The 21,892-nt window shown below is 51.1% G+C and overlaps 1 protein-coding gene across 1 annotated transcript in view; it reads right to left on the bottom strand.

Moving 5' to 3' along the window:
* The window catches only part of dlec1 (DLEC1 cilia and flagella associated protein), a 102,306-nt gene that overhangs the window by 18,870 nt on the left and 61,544 nt on the right, over positions 1-21,892 (bottom strand). Inside the window, exons 7-9 of the mRNA XM_055882279.1 lie at positions 21,042-21,250; positions 15,386-15,470; positions 10,820-10,907 (exon numbers count right to left, since the gene is read on the bottom strand). Of these exons, the coding sequence (XP_055738254.1) occupies positions 10,820-10,907; positions 15,386-15,470; positions 21,042-21,250 (382 nt within the window). The remainder of the gene's footprint in view (positions 1-10,819; positions 10,908-15,385; positions 15,471-21,041; positions 21,251-21,892) is intronic.

Raw genomic sequence — 21,892 nt, 5'->3', positions numbered from 1 at the left:
GAAACGCCCCTATAAACCACTGGTTACACTCCTGAAACGCCCCTATAAACCACTGGTTACACTCCTGAAACGCCCCTATAAACCACTGGTTACACTCCTGAAACGCCCCTATAAACCACTGGTTACACTCCTGAAACACCCCTATAAACCACTGGTTACACTCCTGAAACGCCCCTATAAACCACTGGTTACACTCCTGAAACACCCCTATAAACCACTGGTTACACTCCTGAAACGCCCCTATAAACCACTGGTTACACTCCTGAAACGCCCCTATAAACCACTGGTTACACTCCTGAAACGCCCCTATAAACCACTGGTTACACTCCTGAAACGCCCCTATAAACCACTGGTTACACTCCTGAAACGCCCCTATAAACCACTGGTTACACTCCTGAAACGCCCCTATAAACCACTGGTTACACTCCTGAAACGCCCCTATAAACCACTGGTTACATTCCTGAAACGCCCCTATAAACCACTGGTTACACTCCTGAAACGCCCCTATAAACCACTGGTTACACTCCTGAAACGCCCCTATAAACCACTGGTTACACTCCTGAAACGCCCCTATAAACCACTGGGTACATTCCTGAAACGCCCCTATAAACCACTGGTTACACTCCTGAAACGCCCCTATAAACCACTGGTTACACTCCTGAAACGCCCCTATAAACCACTGGTTACACTCCTGAAACGCCCCTATAAACCACTGGTTACACTCCTGAAACGCCCCTATAAACCACTGGTTACACTCCTGAAACGCCCCTATAAACCACTGGTTACATTCCTGAAACGCCCCTATAAACCACTGGTTACACTCCTGAAACGCCCCTATAAACCACTGGTTACACTCCTGAAACGCCCCTATAAACCACTGGTTACACTCCTGAAACGCCCCTATAAACCACTGGTTACACTCCTGAAACGCCCCTATAAACCACTGGTTACACTCCTGAAACGCCCCTATAAACCACTGGTTACATTCCTGAAACGCCCCTATAAACCACTGGTTACACTCCTGAAACGCCCCTATAAACCACTGGTTACACTCCTGAAACACCCCTATAAACCACTGGTTACACTCCTGAAACGCCCCTATAAACCACTGGTTACACTCCTGAAACGCCCCTATAAACCACTGGTTACACTCCTGAAACGCCCCTATAAACCACTGGTTACACTCCTGAAACGCCCCTATAAACCACTGGTTACACTCCTGAAACGCCCCTATAAACCACTGGTTACACTCCTGAAACGCCCCTATAAACCACTGGTTACACTCCTGAAACGCCCCTATAAACCACTGGTTACACTCCTGAAACGCCCCTATAAACCACTGGTTACACTCCTGAAACGCCCCTATAAACCACTGGTTACACTCCTGAAACGCCCCTATAAACCACTGGTTACACTCCTGAAACGCCCCTATAAACCACTGGTTACACTCCTGAAACGCCCCTATAAACCACTGGTTACACTCCTGAAACGCCCCTATAAACCACTGGTTACACTCCTGAAACGCCCCTATAAACCACTGGTTACACTCCTGAAACGCCCCTATAAACCACTGGTTACACTCCTGAAACGCCCCTATAAACCACTGGTTACATTCCTGAAACGCCCCTATAAACCACTGGTTACACTCCTGAAACGCCCCTATAAACCACTGGTTACACTCCTGAAACGCCCCTATAAACCACTGGTTACACTCCTGAAACGCCCCTATAAACCACTGGTTACACTCCTGAAACGCCCCTATAAACCACTGGTTACACTCCTGAAACGCCCCTATAAACCACTGGTTACATTCCTGAAACGCCCCTATAAACCACTGGTTACACTCCTGAAACGCCCCTATAAACCACTGGTTACACTCCTGAAACGCCCCTATAAACCACTGGGTACATTCCTGAAACGCCCCTATAAACCACTGGTTACACTCCTGAAACGCCCCTATAAACCACTGGTTACACTCCTGAAACGCCCCTATAAACCACTGGTTACACTCCTGAAACGCCCCTATAAACCACTGGTTACACTCCTGAAACGCCCCTATAAACCACTGGGTACACTCCTGAAACGCCCCTATAAACCACTGGGTACACTCCTGAAACGCCCCTATAAACCACTGGTTACACTCCTGAAACGCCCCTATAAACCACTGGTTACACTCCTGAAACGCCCCTATAAACCACTGGTTACACTCCTGAAACGCCCCTATAAACCACTGGTTACACTCCTGAAACGCCCCTATAAACCACTGGTTACACTCCTGAAACGCCCCTATAAACCACTGGGTACATTCCTGAAACGCCCCTATAAACCACTGGTTACACTCCTGAAACGCCCCTATAAACCACTGGTTACACTCCTGAAACGCCCCTATAAACCACTGGGTACATTCCTGAAACGCCCCTATAAACCACTGGTTACACTCCTGAAACGCCCCTATAAACCACTGGTTACACTCCTGAAACGCCCCTATAAACCACTGGGTACACTCCTGAAACGCCCCTATAAACCACTGGTTACACTCCTGAAACGCCCCTATAAACCACTGGGTACACTCCTGAAACGCCCCTATAAACCACTGGGTACACTCCTGAAACGCCCCTATAAACCACTGGTTACATTCCTGAAACGCCCCTATAAACCACTGGTTACACTCCTGAAACACCCCTATAAACCACTGGGTACATTCCTGAAACGCCCCTATAAACCACTGGTTACACTCCTGAAACGCCCCTATAAACCACTGGGTACATTCCTGAAACGCCCCTATAAACCACTGGTTACACTCCTGAAACGCCCCTATAAACCACTGGTTACACTCCTGAAACGCCCCTATAAACCACTGGTTACACTCCTGAAACGCCCCTATAAACCACTGGGTACATTCCTGAAACGCCCCTATAAACCACTGGTTACACTCCTGAAACGCCCCTATAAACCACTGGTTACACTCCTGAAACGCCCCTATAAACCACTGGTTACACTCCTGAAACGCCCCTATAAACCACTGGTTACACTCCTGAAACGCCCCTATAAACCACTGGTTACACTCCTGAAACGCCCCTATAAACCACTGGTTACACTCCTGAAACGCCCCTATAAACCACTGGTTACACTCCTGAAACGCCCCTATAAACCACTGGTTACACTCCTGAAACGCCCCTATAAACCACTGGTTACACTCCTGAAACGCCCCTATAAACCACTGGTTACACTCCTGAAACGCCCCTATAAACCACTGGGTACACTCCTGAAACGCCCCTATAAACCACTGGTTACACTCCTGAAACGCCCCTATAAACCACTGGTTACACTCCTGAAACGCCCCTATAAACCACTGGGTACACTCCTGAAACGCCCCTATAAACCACTGGTTACATTCCTGAAACGCCCCTATAAACCACTGGTTACATTCCTGAAACGCCCCTATAAACCACTGGTTACACTCCTGAAACGCCCCTATAAACCACTGGTTACATTCCTGAAACGCCCCTATAAACCACTGGGTACATTCCTGAAACGCCCCTATAAACCACTGGTTACACTCCTGAAACGCCCCTATAAACCACTGGTTACACTCCTGAAACGCCCCTATAAACCACTGGTTACACTCCTGAAACGCCCCTATAAACCACTGGTTACACTCCTGAAACGCCCCTATAAACCACTGGTTACACTCCTGAAACGCCCCTATAAACCACTGGGTACATTCCTGAAACACCCCTATAAACCACTGGTTACACTCCTGAAACGCCCCTATAAACCACTGGGTACATTCCTGAAACATATCAACATATAGAGGTATAGAGGTTAGGGTTAGTGGTGGGGGGGAAGGTTAGGGTTAGTGGTAGGTGAGGTTAGGGTTAGTGGTGGGGGGAAGGGTTAGTGGTGGGGGAAGGTTAGGGTTAGTGGTGGGGGGAAGGTTAGGGTTAGTGGTGGGGGGAAGGTTAGGGTTAGTGGTGGGGGGAGGTTAGGGTTAGTGGTGGGGGGAAGGTTAGGGTTAGTGGTGGGGGGAGGTTAGGGTTAGTGGTGGGGGGAGGTTAGGGTTAGTGGTGGGGGAAGGTTAGGGTTAGTGGTGGGGGGAGGTTAGGGTTAGTGGTGGGGGGAAGGTTAGGGTTAGTGGTGGGGGGAAGGTCAGGGTTAGTGGTGGGGGGAAGGTTAGGGTTAGTGGTGGGGGGAGGTTAGGGTTAGTGGTGGGGGAAGGTTAGGGTTAGTGGTGGGGGGAGGTTAGGGTTAGTGGGGGGGGAAGGTTAGGGTTAGTGGTGGGGGAAGGTTAGGGTTAGTGGTGGGGGAAGGTTAGGGTTAGTGGTGGGGGGAGGTTAGGGTTAGTGGTGGGGGAAGGTTAGGGTTAGTGGTGGGGGGAAGGTTAGGGTTAGTGGGGGGGGGGGTTAGGGTTAGTGGTGGGGGAAGGTTAGGGTTAGTGGTGGGGGGAAGGTTAGGGTTAGTGGGGGGGGGGGTTAGGGTTAGTGGAGGGGGAAGGTTAGGGTTAGTGGTGGGGGGAAGGTTAGGGTTAGTGGTGGGGGGAGGTTAGGGTTAGTGGTGGGGGGAGGTTAGGGTTAGTGGTGGGGGGAAGGTTAGGGTTAGTGGTGGGGGGGGGTTAGGGTTAGTGGTGGGGGGAAGGTTAGGGTTAGTGGTGGGGGGGGGGTTAGGGTTAGTGGTGGGGGGAGGTTAGGGTTAGTGGTGGGGGGAAGGTTAGGGTTAGTGGGGGGGGGGGGTTAGGGTTAGTGGTGGGGGAAGGTTAGGGTTAGTGGTGGGGGGAAGGTTAGGGTTAGTGGGGGGGGAGGTTAGGGTTAGTGGTGGGGGGGGGGTTAGGGTTAGTGGAGGGGGAAGGTTAGGGTTAGTGGTGGGGGGAGGTTAGGGTTAGTGGTGGGGGGAAGGTTAGGGTTAGTGGGGGGGGGGAGGTTAGGGTTAGTGGTGGGGGGGGGGGGGGTTAGGGTTAGTGGTGGGTGAAGGTTAGGGTTAGTGGTGGGGGAGGTTAGGGTTAGTGGTGGGGGGAGGTTAGGGTTAGTGGTGGGGGAAGGTTAGGGTTAGTGGTGGGGGAAGGTTAGGGTTAGTGGTGGGGGGAAGGTTAGGGTTAGTGGGGGGGGAAGGTTAGGGTTAGTGGGGGGGGGGAGGTTAGGGTTAGTGGTGGGGGGGGGGGGGGGGTTAGTGGTGGGGGAAAGTTAGGGTTAGTGGTGGGGGGAGGTTAGGGTTAGTGGGGGGGGAAGGTTAGGGTTAGTGGTGGGGGGGAAGGTTAGGGTTAGTGGGGGGGGAAGGTTAGGGTTAGTGGTGGGGGGGAGGTTAGGGTTAGTGGTGGGGGGGAGGTTAGAGTTAGTGGTGGGGGAAGGTTAGGGTTAGTGGTGGGGGGGAAGGTTAGGGTTAGTGGTGGGGGGAAGGTTAGGGTTAGTGGTGGGGGGAAGGTTAGGGTTAGTGGTGGGGGGAAGGTTAGGGTTAGTGGTGGGGGGAAGGTTAGGGTTAGTGGGGGGGGGGGGGTTAGGGTTAGTGGTGGGAGGAAGGTTAGGGTTAGTGGTGGGGGGGAGGTTAGGGTTAGTGGGGGGGGGGGTTAGGGTTAGTGGGGGGGGGGGGGTTAGGGTTAGTGGTGGGAGGAAGGTTAGGGTTAGTGGTGGGGGGGAGGTTAGGGTTAGTGGTGGGGGGAAGGTTAGGGTTAGTGGGGGGGGGGGGGTTAGGGTTAGTGGAGGGGGAAGGTTAGGGTTAGTGGTGGGGGGAAGGTTAGGGTTAGTGGTGGGGGGAAGGTTAGGGTTAGTGGGGGGGGAGGTTAGGGTCAGTGGTGGGGGGGGGGTTAGGGTTAGTGGAGGGGGAAGGTTAGGGTTAGTGGTGGGGGGAGGTTAGGGTTAGTGGTGGGGGGAAGGTTAGGGTTAGTGGGGGGGGGGAGGTTAGGGTTAGTGGTGGGGGGGGGGGGGGGGTTAGGGTTAGTGGTGGGTGAAGGTTAGGGTTAGTGGTGGGGGAGGTTAGGGTTAGTGGTGGGGGGAGGTTAGGGTTAGTGGTGGGGGAAGGTTAGGGTTAGTGGTGGGGAAGGTTAGGGTTAGTGGTGGGGGGAAGGTTAGGGTTAGTGGGGGGGGAAGGTTAGGGTTAGTGGGGGGGGGGGAGGTTAGGGTCAGTGGTGGGGGGGGGGGGGGGTTAGTGGTGGGGGAAGGTTAGGGTTAGTGGTGGGGGGAGGTTAGGGTTAGTGGGGGGGGAAGGTTAGGGTTAGTGGTGGGGGGGAAGGTTAGGGTTAGTGGGGGGGGAAGGTTAGGGTTAGTGGTGGGGGGGAGGTTAGGGTTAGTGGTGGGGGGGAGGTTAGGGTTAGTGGTGGGGGAAGGTTAGGGTTAGTGGTGGGGGGGAAGGTTAGGGTTAGTGGTGGGGGGAAGGTTAGGGTTAGTGGTGGGGGGAAGGTTAGGGTTAGTGGTGGGGGGAAGGTTAGGGTTAGTGGGGGGGGGGGGTTAGGGTTAGTGGTGGGAGGAAGGTTAGGGTTAGTGGTGGGGGGGAGGTTAGGGTTAGTGGGGGGGGGGGTTAGGGTTAGTGGTGGGAGGAAGGTTAGGGTTAGTGGTGGGGGGGAGGTTAGGGTTAGTGGTGGGGGGAAGGTTAGGGTTAGTGGTGGGGGGGAGGTTAGGGTTAGTGGGGGGGGGGGGTTAGGGTTAGTGGTGGGAGGAAGGTTAGGGTTAGTGGTGGGGGGGAGGTTAGGGTTAGTGGTGGGGGGAAGGTTAGGGTTAGTGGGGGGGGGGGTTAGGGTTAGTGGTGGGGGGAAGGTTAGGGTTAGTGGTGGGAGGAAGGTTAGGGTTAGTGGTGGGGGGGAGGTTAGGGTTAGTGGGGGGGGGGGGGTTAGGGTTAGTGGTGGGAGGAAGGTTAGGGTTAGTGGTGGGGGGGAGGTTAGGGTTAGTGGTGGGAGGAAGGTTAGGGTTAGTGGTGGGGGGAGGTTAGGGTTAGTGGTGGGGGAAGGTTAGGGTTAGTGGTGGGGGAAGGTTAGGGTTAGTGGTGGGGGGAAGGTTAGGGTTAGTGGGGGGGGAAGGTTAGGGTTAGTGGGGGGGGAAGGTTAGGGTTAGTGGGGGGGGGGGTTAGGGTTAGTGGTGGGAGGAAGGTTAGGGTTAGTGGTGGGGGGAGGTTAGGGTTAGTGGTGGGGGAAGGTTAGGGTTAGTGGGGGGGGGGGGTTAGGGTTAGTGGTGGGAGGAAGGTTAGGGTTAGTGGTGGGGGGGAGGTTAGGGTTAGTGGTGGGGGGAAGGTTAGGGTTAGTGGTGGGGGAAGGTTAGGGTTAGTGGTGGGGGGAAGGTTAGGGTTAGTGGGGGGGGAAGGTTAGGGTTAGTGGGGGGGGAAGGTTAGGGTTAGTGGTGGGGGGAAGGTTAGGGTTAGTGGGGGGGGAAGGTTAGGGTTAGTGGTGGGGGAGGTTAGGGTTAGTGGGGGGGGGGTTAGGGTTAGTGGTGGGGGAAGGTTAGGGTTAGTGGTGGGGGAAGGTTAGGGTTAGTGGTGGGGGGAAGGTTAGGGTTAGTGGTGGGGGGAGGTTAGGGTTAGTGGTGGGGGGAAGGTTAGGGTTAGTGGGGGGGGAAGGTTAGGGTTAGTGGTGGGGGAAGGTTAGGGTTAGTGGGGGGGGGAAGGTTAGGGTTAGTGGTGGGGGAAGGTTAGGGTTAGTGGGGGGGAAGGTTAGGGTTAGTGGTGGGGGGGAGGTTAGGGTTAGTGGTGGGGGGGAAGGTTAGGGTTAGTGGTGGGTGAAGGTTAGGGTTAGTGGTGGGGGAAGGTTAGGGTTAGTGGTGGGGGAAGGTTAGGGTTAGTGGTGGGGGAAGGTTAGGGTTAGTGGGGGGGAAGGTTAGGGTTAGTGGTGGGTGAAGGTTAGGGTTAGTGGTGGGGGGGGGAAGGTTAGGGTTAGTGGTGGGGGGAAGGTTAGGGTTAGTGGTGGGGGGAAGGTTAGGGTTAGTGGTGGGGGGGAGGTTAGGGTTAGTGGTGGGGGGAGGTTAGGGTTAGTGGTGGGGGGAAGGTTAGGGTTAGTGGGGGGGGGGGTTAGGGTTAGTGGAGGGGGAAGGTTAGGGTTAGTGGTGGGGGGAAGGTTAGGGTTAGTGGTGGGGGGAAGGTTAGGGTTAGTGGGGGGGGGGGTTAGGGTTAGTGGAGGGGGAAGGTTAGGGTTAGTGGTGGGGGGAAGGTTAGGGTTAGTGGGGGGGGGGGTTAGGGTTAGTGGAGGGGGAAGGTTAGGGTTAGTGGTGGGGGGAAGGTTAGGGTTAGTGGTGGGGGGAAGGTTAGGGTTAGTGGTGGGGGGAAGGTTAGGGTTAGTGGTGGGGGGAAGGTTAGGGTTAGTGGTGGGGGGAAGGTTAGGGTTAGTGGTGGGGGGAAGGTTAGGGTTAGTGGTGGGGGAAGGTTAGGGTTAGTGGTGGGGGGAGGTTAGGGTTAGTGGTGGGGGGAAGGTTAGGGTTAGTGGGGGGGGGGGTTAGGGTTAGTGGAGGGGGAAGGTTAGGGTTAGTGGTGGGGGGAAGGTTAGGGTTAGTGGTGGGGGGAAGGTTAGGGTTAGTGGGGGGGGGAGGTTAGGGTTAGTGGTGGGGGGGGGGGTTAGGGTTAGTGGAGGGGGAAGGTTAGGGTTAGTGGTGGGGGGGGGGTTAGGGTTAGTGGTGGGGGGAAGGTTAGGGTTAGTGGTGGGGGAGGTTAGGGTTAGTGGTGGGGGAAGGTTAGGGTTAGTGGTGGGGGGGGGGGGGGGGGTTAGGGTTAGTGGTGGGGGGAAGGTTAGGGTTAGTGGTGGGGGGAAGGTTAGGGTTAGTGGTGGGGGAAGGTTAGGGTTAGTGGTGGGGGGAGGTTAGGGTTAGTGGTGGGGGGGAAGGTTAGGGTTAGTGGTGGGGGAAGGTTAGGGTTAGTGGTGGGGGGAAGGTTAGGGTTAGTGGTGGGGGGGAGGTTAGGGTTAGTGGTGGGGGGAGGTTAGGGTTAGTGGGGGGGGAAGGTTAGGGTTAGTGGGGGGGAAGGTTAGGGTTAGTGGTGGGGAAGGTTAGGGTTAGTGGTGGGGGGAAGGTTAGGGTTAGTGGTGGGGGGAAGGTTAGGGTTAGTGGGGGGGGGAGGTTAGGGTTAGTGGTGGGGGAAGGTTAGGGTTAGTGGTGGGGGAAGGTTAGGGTTAGTGGTGGGGGAAGGTTAGGGTTAGTGGGGGGGAAGGTTAGGGTTAGTGGTGGGTGAAGGTTAGGGTTAGTGGTGGGGGGGGGAAGGTTAGGGTTAGTGGTGGGGGGAAGGTTAGGGTTAGTGGTGGGGGGAAGGTTAGGGTTAGTGGTGGGGGGGAGGTTAGGGTTAGTGGTGGGGGGAGGTTAGGGTTAGTGGTGGGGGGAAGGTTAGGGTTAGTGGGGGGGGGGGTTAGGGTTAGTGGAGGGGGAAGGTTAGGGTTAGTGGTGGGGGGAGGTTAGGGTTAGTGGTGGGGGGAAGGTTAGGGTTAGTGGGGGGGGGGGGGTTAGGGTTAGTGGAGGGGGAAGGTTAGGGTTAGTGGTGGGGGGAAGGTTAGGGTTAGTGGTGGGGGGAAGGTTAGGGTTAGTGGGGGGGGGATGTTAGGGTTAGTGGTGGGGGGGGGGTTAGGGTTAGTGGAGGGGGAAGGTTAGGGTTAGTGGTGGGGGGGGGGGGGGTTAGGGTTAGTGGTGGGGGGGGGGTTAGGGTTAGTGGAGGGGGAAGGTTAGGGTTAGTGGTGGGGGGAAGGTTAGGGTTAGTGGTGGGGGGAAGGTTAGGGTTAGTGGGGGGGGGGAGGTTAGGGTTAGTGGTGGGGGGGGGGTTAGGGTTAGTGGAGGGGGAAGGTTAGGGTTAGTGGTGGGGGGGGGGGGGGTTAGGGTTAGTGGTGGGGGGAAGGTTAGGGTTAGTGGTGGGGGAGGTTAGGGTTAGTGGTGGGGGAAGGTTAGGGTTAGTGGTGGGGGGGGGGGGGGGGGTTAGGGTTAGTGGTGGGGGGAAGGTTAGGGTTAGTGGTGGGGGAAGGTTAGGGTTAGTGGTGGGGGGAGGTTAGGGTTAGTGGTGGGGGGGAAGGTTAGGGTTAGTGTTGGGGGAAGGTTAGGGTTAGTGGTGGGGGAAGGTTAGGGTTAGTGGGGGGGGGGAAGGTTAGGGTTAGTGGTGGGGGGAAGGTTAGGGTTAGTGGTGGGGGAAGGTTAGGGTTAGTGGTGGGGGGGGAAGGTTAGGGTTAGTGGTGGGGGGAAGGTTAGGGTTAGTGGTGGGGGGAAGGTTAGGGTTAGTGGTGGGGGGGAGGTTAGGGTTAGTGGTGGGGGGAGGTTAGGGTTAGTGGGGGGGGAAGGTTAGGGTTAGTGGGGGGGAAGGTTAGGGTTAGTGGTGGGGAAGGTTAGGGTTAGTGGTGGGGGAAGGTTAGGGTTAGTGGTGGGGGGAAGGTTAGGGTTAGTGGGGGGGGGAGGTTAGGGTTAGTGGTGGGGGGGGGTTAGGGTTAGTGGTGGGGGAAGGTTAGGGTTAGTGGTGGGTGAAGGTTAGGGTTAGTGGTGGGGGGAGGTTAGGGTTAGTGTTGGGGGAAGGTTAGGGTTAGTGGTGGGGGAAGGTTAGGGTTAGTGGTGGGGGGAAGGTTAGGGTTAGTGGTGGGGGGGGATTAGGGTTAGTGGTGGGGGAAGGTTAGGGTTAGTGGTGGGGGGAAGGTTAGGGTTAGTGGGGGGGGGGGGGTTAGGGTTAGTGGTGGGGGAAGGTTAGGGTTAGTGGTGGGGGGGGTTAGGGTTAGTGGTGGGGGGAAGGTTAGGGTTAGTGGTGGGGGGAAGGTTAGGGTTAGTGGTGGGGGGAAGGTTAGGGTTAGTGGTGGGGGGAAGGTTAGGGTTAGTGGTGGGGGGAAGGTTAGGGTTAGTGGTGGGGGGGGGGTTAGGGTTAGTGGTGGGGAGATAGAGGGGGAAGTTAGAGTACTAACCGAGACCCAGGGAGAAGTGAGGGGTGGTCGGGGGGAGGACCCTGACATGTCGGCTGGTAACAGTCACGTTTCTCAGCTCCACTGTAGTCTGAAGGAGGAAGAGGAAAGGAGAGGAAGAGGTCAATCGTTGCAAATAATGGATTCCACTATCGGCGATGATTGAAGCCTTAGTGAACCAGAATCACAGGGTTGAAGTTCAACAAAACCAGGGAATATCAGAGATCTTATGAGTACAATGACAAGAGAAACACCAGACAACAGTCCTGGAACGTAGAGAGCTGGGACCGAAGTAACAAAGCCCCATCAGTAACACACTACGCCGCCAGGGACTCAAATCCTGCAGTGCAGTACATGTCCAGGCCCATCTGAAGTTTGCTAGAGAACATTTGGATGATCCAGAGGAAGATTGGGAGAATGTCATATGGTCAGATGAAACCAAAATAAAACTTTTTGGTTAAAAACTCAACTCGTCGTGTATGGAGGACAAAGAATGCTGAGTTGCATCCAAAGAACACCATACCTATTGTGAAGCATGGGGGTGGAAACATCATGCTTTGGGGCTGTTTTTCTGCAAAGGGACCAGGACGACTGATCCGTGTAAAGGAAAGAATGAATGGGGCCATGTATCGTGAGATTTTGAGTGAAAACCTCCTTCCATCAGCAAGGGCATTGAAGATGAAACGTGGCTGGGTCTTTCAGCATGACAATGATCCCAAACACACCGCCCGGGCAACGAAGGAGTGGCTTCGTAAGAAGCATTTCAAGGTCCTGGAGTGGCCTAGCCAGTCTCCAGATCTCAACCCCATAGAAAATCTTTGGAGGGAGTTGAAAGTCTGTGTTGCCCAGCAACAGCCCCAAAACATCACTGCTCTAGAGGAGATCTGCATGGAGGAATGGGCCAAAATACCAGCAACAGTGTGTGAAAACCTTGTGAAGACTTACAGAAAACGTTTGACCTCTGTCATTGCCAACAAAGGGTATATAACAAAGTATTGAGATAAACTTTTGTTATTGACCAAATACTTATTTTCCACCATAATTTGCAAATAAATTCATTAAAAATCCTACAATGTGATTTTCTGGATTTTTTTTCTCATTTTGTCTGTCATAGTTGAAGTGTACCTATGATGAAAATTACAGGCCTCTCTCATCTTTTTAAGTGGGAGAACTTGCACAATTGGTGGCTGACTAAATACTTTTTTGCCCCACTGTACCTTATATACCTGTCCCACTGTGGTCAGTACGTACCTCATATACCTGTCCCACTGTGGTCAGTACGTACCTCATATACCTGTCCCTCTGTAGTCAGTACGTACCTCATATACCTGTCCCACTGTGGTCAGTACGTACCTCATATACCTGTCCCTCTGTAGTCAGTACGTACCTCATATACCTGTCCCTCTGTAGTCAGTACGTACCTCATATACCTGTCCCACTGTGGTCAGTACGTACCTCATATACCTGTCCCACTGTGGTCAGTACGTACCTCATATACCTGTCCCTCTGTAGTCAGTACGTACCTCATATACCTGTCCCACTGTGGTCAGTACATCCCTCATATACCTGTCCCACTGTAGTCAGTACGTACATCATATACCTGTCCCACTGTAGTCAGTACGTACCTCATATACCTGTCCCACTGTAGTCAGTACGTACCTCATATACCTGTCCCACTGTGGTCAGTACGTACCTCATATACCTGTCCCACTGTGGTCAGTACGTACCTCATATACCTGTCCCACTGTGGTCAGTACATCCCTCATATACCTGTCCCACTGTAGTCAGTACGTACATCATATACCTGTCCCTCTGTAGTCAGTACGTACCTCATATACCTGTCCCTCTGTAGTCAGTACGTACCTCATATACCTGTCCCACTGTGGTCAGTACGTACCTCATATACCTGTCCCACTGTGGTCAGTACGTACCTCATATACCTGTCCCTCTGTAGTCAGTACGTACCTCATATACCTGTCCCACTGTGGTCAGTACGTACCTCATATACCTGTCCCACTGTGGTCAGTACGTACCTCATATACCTGTCCCTCTGTAGTCAGTACGTACCTCATATACCTGTCCCACTGTGGTCAGTACATCCCTCATATACCTGTCCCACTGTAGTCAGTACGTACATCATATACCTGTCCCACTGTAGTCAGTACGTACCTCATATACCTGTCCCACTGTAGTCAGTACGTACCTCATATACCTGTCCCACTGTGGTCAGTACGTACCTCATATACCTGTCCCACTGTGGTCAGTACGTACCTCATATACCTGTCCCACTGTGGTCAGTACATCCCTCATATACCTGTCCCACTGTAGTCAGTACGTACATCATATACCTGTCCCTCTGTAGTCAGTACGTACCTCATATACCTGTCCCTCTGTAGTCAGTACGTACCTCATATACCTGTCCCACTGTGGTCAGTACGTACCTCATATACCTGTCCCACTGTGGTCAGTACGTACCTCATATACCTGTCCCTCTGTAGTCAGTACGTACCTCATATACCTGTCCCACTGTGGTCAGTACATCCCTCATATACCTGTCCCACTGTAGTCAGTACGTACATCATATACCTGTCCCACTGTAGTCAGTACGTACCTCATATACCTGTCCCACTGTAGTCAGTACGTACCTCATATACCTGTCCCACTGTGGTCAGTACGTACCTCATATACCTGTCCCACTGTGGTCAGTACGTACCTCATATACCTGTCCCACTGTGGTCAGTACATCCCTCATATACCTGTCCCACTGTAGTCAGTACGTACATCATATACCTGTCCCACTGTGGTCAGTATGTACCTCATATACCTGTCCCACTGTGGTCAGTATGTACCTCATATACCTGTCCCACTGTAGTCAGGACGTACCTCATATACCTGTCCCACTGTGGTCAGTATGTACCTCATATACCTGTCCCACTGTAGTCAGTACGTACCTCATATACCTGTCCCACTGTGGTCAGTACATCCCTCATATACCTGTCCCACTGTAGTCAGTACGTACATCATATACCTGTCCCACTGTGGTCAGTATGTACCTCATATACCTGTCCTACTGTAGTCAGTATGTACCTCATATACCTGTCCCACTGTAGTCAGTACGTACCTCATATACCTGTCCTACTCTGTAGTCAGTACGTACCTCATATACCTGTCCCACTATAGTCAGTACGTACCTCATATACCTGTCCCACTATCATCAGTACGTACCTCATATACCTGTCCTACTCTGTAGTCAGTATGTACCTCATATACCTGTCCCACTGTGGTCAGTATGTACCTCATATACCTGTCCCACTGTAGTCAGTACGTACCTCATATACCTGTCCTACTCTGTAGTCAGTACGTACCTCATATACCTGTCCTACTCTGTAGTCAGTACGTACCTCATATACCTGTCCCACTATCGTCAGTACGTACCTCATATACCTGTCCCACTGTCGTCAGTACGTACCTCAAATACCTGTCCCACTCTGTAGTCAGTGATAGTTGAAGTGTACCTATGATGAAAATTACAGGCCTCTCTCATCTTTTTAAGTGGGAGAACTTGCACAATTGGTGGCTGACTAAATACTTTTTTGCCCCACTGTACCTTATATACCTGTCCCACTGTGGTCAGTACGTACCTCATATACCTGTCCCACTGTGGTCAGTACGTACCTCATATACCTGTCCCTCTGTAGTCAGTACGTACCTCATATACCTGTCCCACTGTGGTCAGTACGTACCTCATATACCTGTCCCTCTGTAGTCAGTACGTACCTCATATACCTGTCCCACTGTGGTCAGTACATCCCTCATATACCTGTCCCACTGTAGTCAGTACGTACATCATATACCTGTCCCACTGTAGTCAGTACGTACCTCATATACCTGTCCCACTGTAGTCAGTACGTACCTCATATACCTGTCCCACTGTGGTCAGTACGTACCTCATATACCTGTCCCACTGTGGTCAGTACGTACCTCATATACCTGTCCCACTGTCGTCAGTACGTACCTCATATACCTGTCCCACTGTGGTCAGTATGTACCTCATATACCTGTCCCACTGTAGTCAGTACGTACCTCATATACCTGTCCCACTGTGGTCAGTACATCCCTCATATACCTGTCCCACTGTAGTCAGTACGTACATCATATACCTGTCCCACTGTGGTCAGTATGTACCTCATATACCTGTCCCACTGTGGTCAGTATGTACCTCATATACCTGTCCCACTGTAGTCAGTACGTACCTCATATACCTGTCCTACTCTGTAGTCAGTACGTACCTCATATACCTGTCCCACTGTAGTCAGTACGTACCTCATATACCTGTCCCACTATCATCAGTACGTACCTCATATTCCTGTCCTACTCTGTAGTCAGTACGTACCTCAAATACCTGTCCCACTCTGTAGTCAGTACGTACCTCATATACCTGTCCTACTCTGTAGTCAGTACGTACCTCATATACCTGTCCTACTCTGTAGTCAGTACGTACCTCATATACCTGTCCCACTATCATCAGTACGTACCTCATATACCTGTCCCACTGTCGTCAGTACGTACCTCAAATACCTGTCCCACTCTGTAGTCAGTGAAGAAGACAACAGGTGGATTGGCCAGGAACACAGGGATGGGCTCAGCTGGGGATCTGGGGGGAACAACATGAAGACAGGTTATGGGGCATTATTTACTGCGCTGTGATAGGTAGACAGATTGGAGGATGGGCTCAGCTGGGGATCTGGGGGGGAACAACATGAAGACAGGTTATGGGGCATTATTTACTGCGCTGTGATAGGTAGACAGATTGGAGGATGGGCTCAGCTGGGGATCTGGGGGGAACAACATGAAGACAGGTTATGGGGCATTATTTACTGCGCTGTGATAGGTAGACAGATTGGAGGATGGGCTCAGCTGGGGATCTGGGGGGAACAACATGAAGACAGGTTATGGGGCATTATTTACTGCGCTGTGATAGGTAGACAGATTGGAGGATGGGCAACTGATGAAAAACACAATGACACACAGAAAACAGACAGGCTTGTGTGTCCTGAATATACTGTATATCTGTCACGCATGTCTACTCCAGGTAATTACTAAGTTAACCACATGCATGTCTACTCCAGGTAATTACTAAGTTAACCACATGCATGTCTACTCCAGGTAATTACTAAGTTAACCACATGCATGTCTACTCCAGGTAATTACTAAGTTAACCACATGCATGTCTACTCCAGGTAATTATTAACTTAACCACATTAGGATTGAAACATTTAGTTTCCAACTTCAGTGCTGTCCCGTGCTGCTGCTGAAAAACACCCAATAACGGAAGGAAGCTGACTTCTAGGAATGTAAAAAGTCAAATCTAATGAAACTAGAAACTGACATTTTTTGAAAACAATGTGTGTGCTTGTTAGCCTTGAAGTGTTATGGTTTAGTTGAATAGATCCCCTGTTGACATGCAGCAGCTACTCTTCCTGGGTTACAAACAAAACATAAAGGGGTACATAACAGTTATAGACAAGAACAACATAAGACAATATTAAATTAAATAATAATAAAGACACCAAGAGACACAAAAACAAATGACTACTGTATTTACACACTATTCCTACAGTATATACGTATTCGTATCATTATATACAGAACAGTTAATGAGAGCTTTAGAAAGAGGAGAGGCTCTGTGATACAATATGGTTTTAAATGTGTTTTTTAAGGCTTAACCTGCTTTACCTGAGTAACCTCTGGTAGCAGAGTATTCCACGATGACATGGCTCTATACATAACTGAGCGGGTTTTTGGTTTGGGTACAGTGAAGAAACCCGTAGTGGTGTCTGGTGGGTGTGTAAAGTGCATTCGGAAAGTATTCAGACCCCTTGACTTTTTCCACATTTAGTTTTATATTACAGTCTTATTATAAAATTGATTCAATTGTTTTTCCCCCCTCGTCAATCTACACACAATACCCCATAATGATGAAGCAAAAACATGCATTTAGAAATGATTTCTTGGGTCTGTCAGGTTGGAGGAGGAGCGTCTCTGCACAGGTATTTTCAGGTCTCTCCAGAGTTGTTCGATGGGGCTCTGGCTGGGCCACCCAAGGACATTCAGAGACTTGTCCCGAAGCCACTCCTGCGTTGTCTTGGCTGTGTGCTTAGTATCGTTGTCCTGTTGGAAGGTGAACCTTCGCCCCAGTCTCAGGTCCTGGGCATTCTGGAGTAGGTTTTCATCAAAGATCTCTCTGTACTTTGCTCCGTTCATCTTTCCCTCGATCCTGACTAGTCTCCCACTCCCTGCCGCTGAAAAACATCCCCAAAGCATGATGCTGCCACCACCATGCTTCACTGTAGGGATGGTGCCAGGTTTCCTCCAGACGTGATGCTTGGAATTCAGGCCAAAGTGTTCAATCTTGGTTTCATCAGACCAGAGAATTGTGTTTCTAATGGTCTGAGAGTCCTTTAAGTAACTTTTGGCAAACTCCAAGTGGGCTGTCATGTGCATTTTACTGAGGAGTGGCTTCCATCTGGCCACTCTACCGCAAAGGCCTGATTGGTGGAGAACTGTAGAGATTAGATGGGTGTCCTTCTGGAAGGTTCTCCCATCTCCACAGAGGACGTCTGGAGCTCTTTCAGAGTAACCATCGGGTTCTTGGTCACCTCCCTGACCAAGGCCTTTCTCCCCCGATTGCTCAGTTTGGCCGGGCGGCCAGCTCTAGGAAGAGTCTTGGTGGTTCCAAACCTTCCATTTAAGAATGATGAAGGCCACTGTGTTCTTCGGGACCTTCAATGCTGCAGAAATGTTTTGGTACCCTTCCCCAGATCTGTGCCTCGACACAATCCTGTCTCAGAGCTCTATGGACAATTCCTTCGACCTCATGGCTTGATTTTTGCTCTTACATGCACTGTAAAATGTGGGACTTTATCTAGACAGGTGTGTGCATTCCAAATCATGTCCAATCAATTGAATTTACCACAGGTGGACTCCAATCAAGTTGTAGAAACATCTCAACGATGATCAATAGAAACGGGATACCCCTGAGCTCAATTTCAAGTCTCATAGCAAAGGGTCTAATGATGGGTGTAATGGTCCTGTGGTGCTGTCAGTATGTTCTCAGTCAGATGATGGGTGTAATGGTCCTGTGGTGCTGTCAGTATGTTCTCAGTCAGATGATGGGTGTAATGGTCCTGTGGTGCTGTCAGTATGTTCTCAGTCAGATGATGGGTGTAATGGTCCTGTGGTGCTGTCAGTATGTTCTCAGTCAGATGATGGGTGTAATGGTCCTGTGATGCTGTCAGTATGTTCTCAGTCAGATGATGGGTGTAATGGTCCTGTGGTGCTGTCAGTATGTTCTCAGTCAGATGATGGGTGTAATGGTCCTGTGATGCTGTCAGTGTGTTCTCAGTCAGATGATGGGTGTAATGGTCCTGTGGTGCTGTCAGTATGTTCTCAGTCAGATGATGGGTGTAATGGTCCTGTGGTGCTGTCAGTATGTTCTCAGTCAGATGATGGGTGTAATGGTCCTGTGGTGCTGTCAGTATGTTCTCAGTCAGATGATGGGTGTAATGGTCCTGTGATGCTGTCAGTATGTTCTCAGTCAGATGATGGGTGTAATGGTCCTGTGATGCTGTCAGTGTGTTCTCAGTCAGATGATGGGTGTAATGGTCCTGTGGTGCTGTCAGTATGTTCTCAGTCAGATGCTGGGTGTAATGGTCCTGTGATGCTGTCAGTATGTTCTCAGTCAGATGATGGGTGTAATGGTCCTGTGATGCTGTCAGTATGTTCTCAGTCAGATGATGGGTGTAATGGTCCTGTGATGCTGTCAGTATGTTCTCAGTCAGATGATGGGTGTAATGGTCCTGTGGTGCTGTCAGTATGTTCTCAGTCAGATGATGGGTGTAATGGTCCTGTGGTGCTGTCAGTATGTTCTCAGTCAGATGATGGGTGTAATGGTCCTGTGGTGCTGTCAGTATGTTCTCAGTCAGATGATGGGTGTAATGGTCCTGTGATGCTGTCAGTATGTTCTCAGTCAGATGATGGGTGTAATGGTCCTGTGGTGCTGTCAGTATGTTCTCAGTCAGATGATGGGTGTAATGGTCCTGTGATGCTGTCAGTGTGTTCTCAGTCAGATGATGGGTGTAATGGTCCTGTGGTGCTGTCAGTATGTTCTCAGTCAGATGATGGGTGTAATGGTCCTGTGGTGCTGTCAGTATGTTCTCAGTCAGATGATGGGTGTAATGGTCCTGTGATGCTGTCAGTATGTTCTCAGTCAGATGCTGGGTGTAATGGTCCTGTGATGCTGTCAGTATGTTCTCAGTCAGATGATGGGTGTAATGGTCCTGTGATGCTGTCAGTATGTTCTCAGTCAGATGATGGGTGTAATGGTCCTGTGGTGCTGTCAGTATGTTCTCAGTCAGATGATGGGTGTAATGGTCCTGTGGTGCTGTCAGTATGTTCTCAGTCAGATGCTGGGTGTAATGGTCCTGTGATGCTGTCAGTATGTCCTCAGTCAGATGATGGGTGTAATGGTCCTGTGGTGCTGTCAGTATGTTCTCAGTCAGATGATGGGTGTAATGGTCCTGTGATGCTGTCAGTATGTTCTCAGTCAGATGATGGGTGTAATGGTCCTGTGGTGCTGTCAGTATGTTCTCAGTCAGATGATGGGTGTAATGGTCATGTGATGCTGTCAGTATGTTCTCAGTCAGATGATTGGTGTAATGGTCCTGTGATGCTGTCAGTATGTTCTCAGTCAGATGATTGGTGTAATGGTCCTGTGGTGCTGTCAGTATGTTCTCAGTCAGATGATGGGTGTAATGGTCCTGTGGTGCTGTCAGTATGTTCTCAGTCAGATGATGGGTGTAATGGTCCTGTGATGCTGTCAGTATGTTCTCAGTCAGATGATGGGTGTAATGGTCCTGTGGTGCTGTCAGTATGTTCTCAGTCAGATGATGGGTGTAATGGTCCTGTGGTGCTGTCAGTATGTTCTCAGTCAGATGATGGGTGTAATGGTCATGTGGTGCTGTTGCCACCAGTGTTTTGACATGGTTAAATCTATCTTCTTATATATTCTTCTACGTTCTGCTTTGAAAACAACAGCTACACCAGTAGGATATGGATGGAGTGACTCTGAAAACCAACAGGCGCTAATTCTCATCATGTCTCAAACAAACACACAAGTGTTCATTGCCTGCATTCCCAAATGGCACCTTATTCCCTATTTAGTTCACTACTTTATACCAGATCCCTACGGGCCGAAGTGCACTACTTTATACCAGATCCCTATGGGCCGAAGTGCACTACATAGGGAATAGATTGCCATTTGGGACAGAAGCATCATGTTTCATAGAGACATGACATCACGCTGTACCAGGGTGTTTCACTGGGATCATAGTTTTCCAGGTCAGGTATGAGGGTAGCTGATGTTCAGACAGGAAGGAAGTCATAGAACTAATTTACACCTAATATTGAGAAAGGATTATCTTGCCCATATTTAATTATACCTTTATTTAAATAGGCAAGTCAGTTAAGAACAAATTCTTATTTACACTGACGGCCTAGGAACAGTGGGTTAACTGCCTTGTTCAGTGGCAGAACGACAGATTTGTACCTTGTCATCTCAGGGATTCGATCTTGCAACCTTTCAGTTACTGACCCAACACTCTAACCACTAGGCTACCTGCCGCCCCATCGCCTAGCCTATAATAATTGCATATGAATGATCTAACCAACGGAGTCAGAAAGAGATCATGGACTAGAGTTCATCCTGTTAGTCAACACATGTCATTAGTCAACACATGTCATTAGTCAACACATGTCATTAGTCAACACATGTCATTAGTCAACACATGTCATTAGTCAACACATGTCATTAGTCAACACATGTCATTAGTCAACACATGTCATTAGTCAACACATGTCATTAGTCAACACATGTCATTAGTCAACACATGTCATTAGTCAACACATGTCATTAGTCAACACATGTCATTACTTATAGAACCAAGCAGTAGGTATTCAGAGCTGCTGTTCCTGTGTCGGTTTGTAGCGTAGAAGACAATTGTTCCGTTCCAAATGGCCCCCTATTCCCTGATCCCAGTGAAACACCCTGCACTAGTCAGAAGTAGTATAATAATAATAGTAATAGGGAATAGGGGGCCATTTGGGATGCTACAAGTCCAAACCAACACAGCCTAGGCTACCCATATGAAGCTGATCAGAGTCCTACCTCTCCTCCTCTTGCCCCTTCCTTCCCCTGTCTCCCTTTTCCCGAAGCAGGATGAGCGACTTGCCGCCCTGGTGTGCGTCGGGGGGAAGGAATCTGGGGTTGCGCAGGAACTTGTGTCTCTGCTGTAGTTTCTGAAGGCCAGCCCTCTCCTCTGCTCTGCTCTTAGCACTCAGCTCATTCATCCACTTAGGCTTCCTCACTCGGCACACCTGGAACACAGCAGAGGAGAGGTCACATCAGTGGTGACCTGAGACCCGTCAACACCAGCAGAGGAGAGGTCAGTGGTGACCTGAGACTCGTCAACACCAACAGAGGACAGGTCACATCAGTGGTGACCTGAGACCCGTCAACACCAGCAGAGGAGAGGTCAGTGGTGACCTGAGACCCGTCAACACCAGCAGAGGAGAGGTCAGTGGTGACCTGAGACCCGTCAACACCAGCAGAGGAGAGGTCAGTGGTGACCCGAGACTCGTCAACACCAGCAGAGGAGAGCTCAGTGGTGACCTGAGACCCGTCAACACCAGCAGAGGAGAGGTCAGTGGTGACCTGAGACCCGCCAACACCAGCAGAGGAGAGGTCACATCAGTGGTGACCTGAGACTCGTCAACACCAGCAGAGGAGAGGTCACATCAGTGGTGACCTGAGACCCGTCAACACCAGCAGAGGAGAGGTCACATCAGTGGTGACCTGAGACCCGTCAACACCAGCAGAGGAGAGGTCACATCAGTGGTGACCTGAGACCCGTCAACACCAGCAGAGGAGAGGTCACATCAGTGGTGACCTGAGACCCGTCAACACCAGCAGAGGAGAGGTCAGTGGTGACCTGAGACTCGTCAACACCAGCAGAGGAG

Source organism: Salvelinus fontinalis, chromosome 25 (assembly GCF_029448725.1).
Source record: "Salvelinus fontinalis isolate EN_2023a chromosome 25, ASM2944872v1, whole genome shotgun sequence".
In the NCBI taxonomy this organism is placed as follows: Eukaryota; Metazoa; Chordata; class Actinopteri; order Salmoniformes; family Salmonidae; genus Salvelinus; species Salvelinus fontinalis.
Note: the sequence above shows the minus strand (reverse complement) of the source record. Positions and strands in the feature narration are given on the sequence as shown.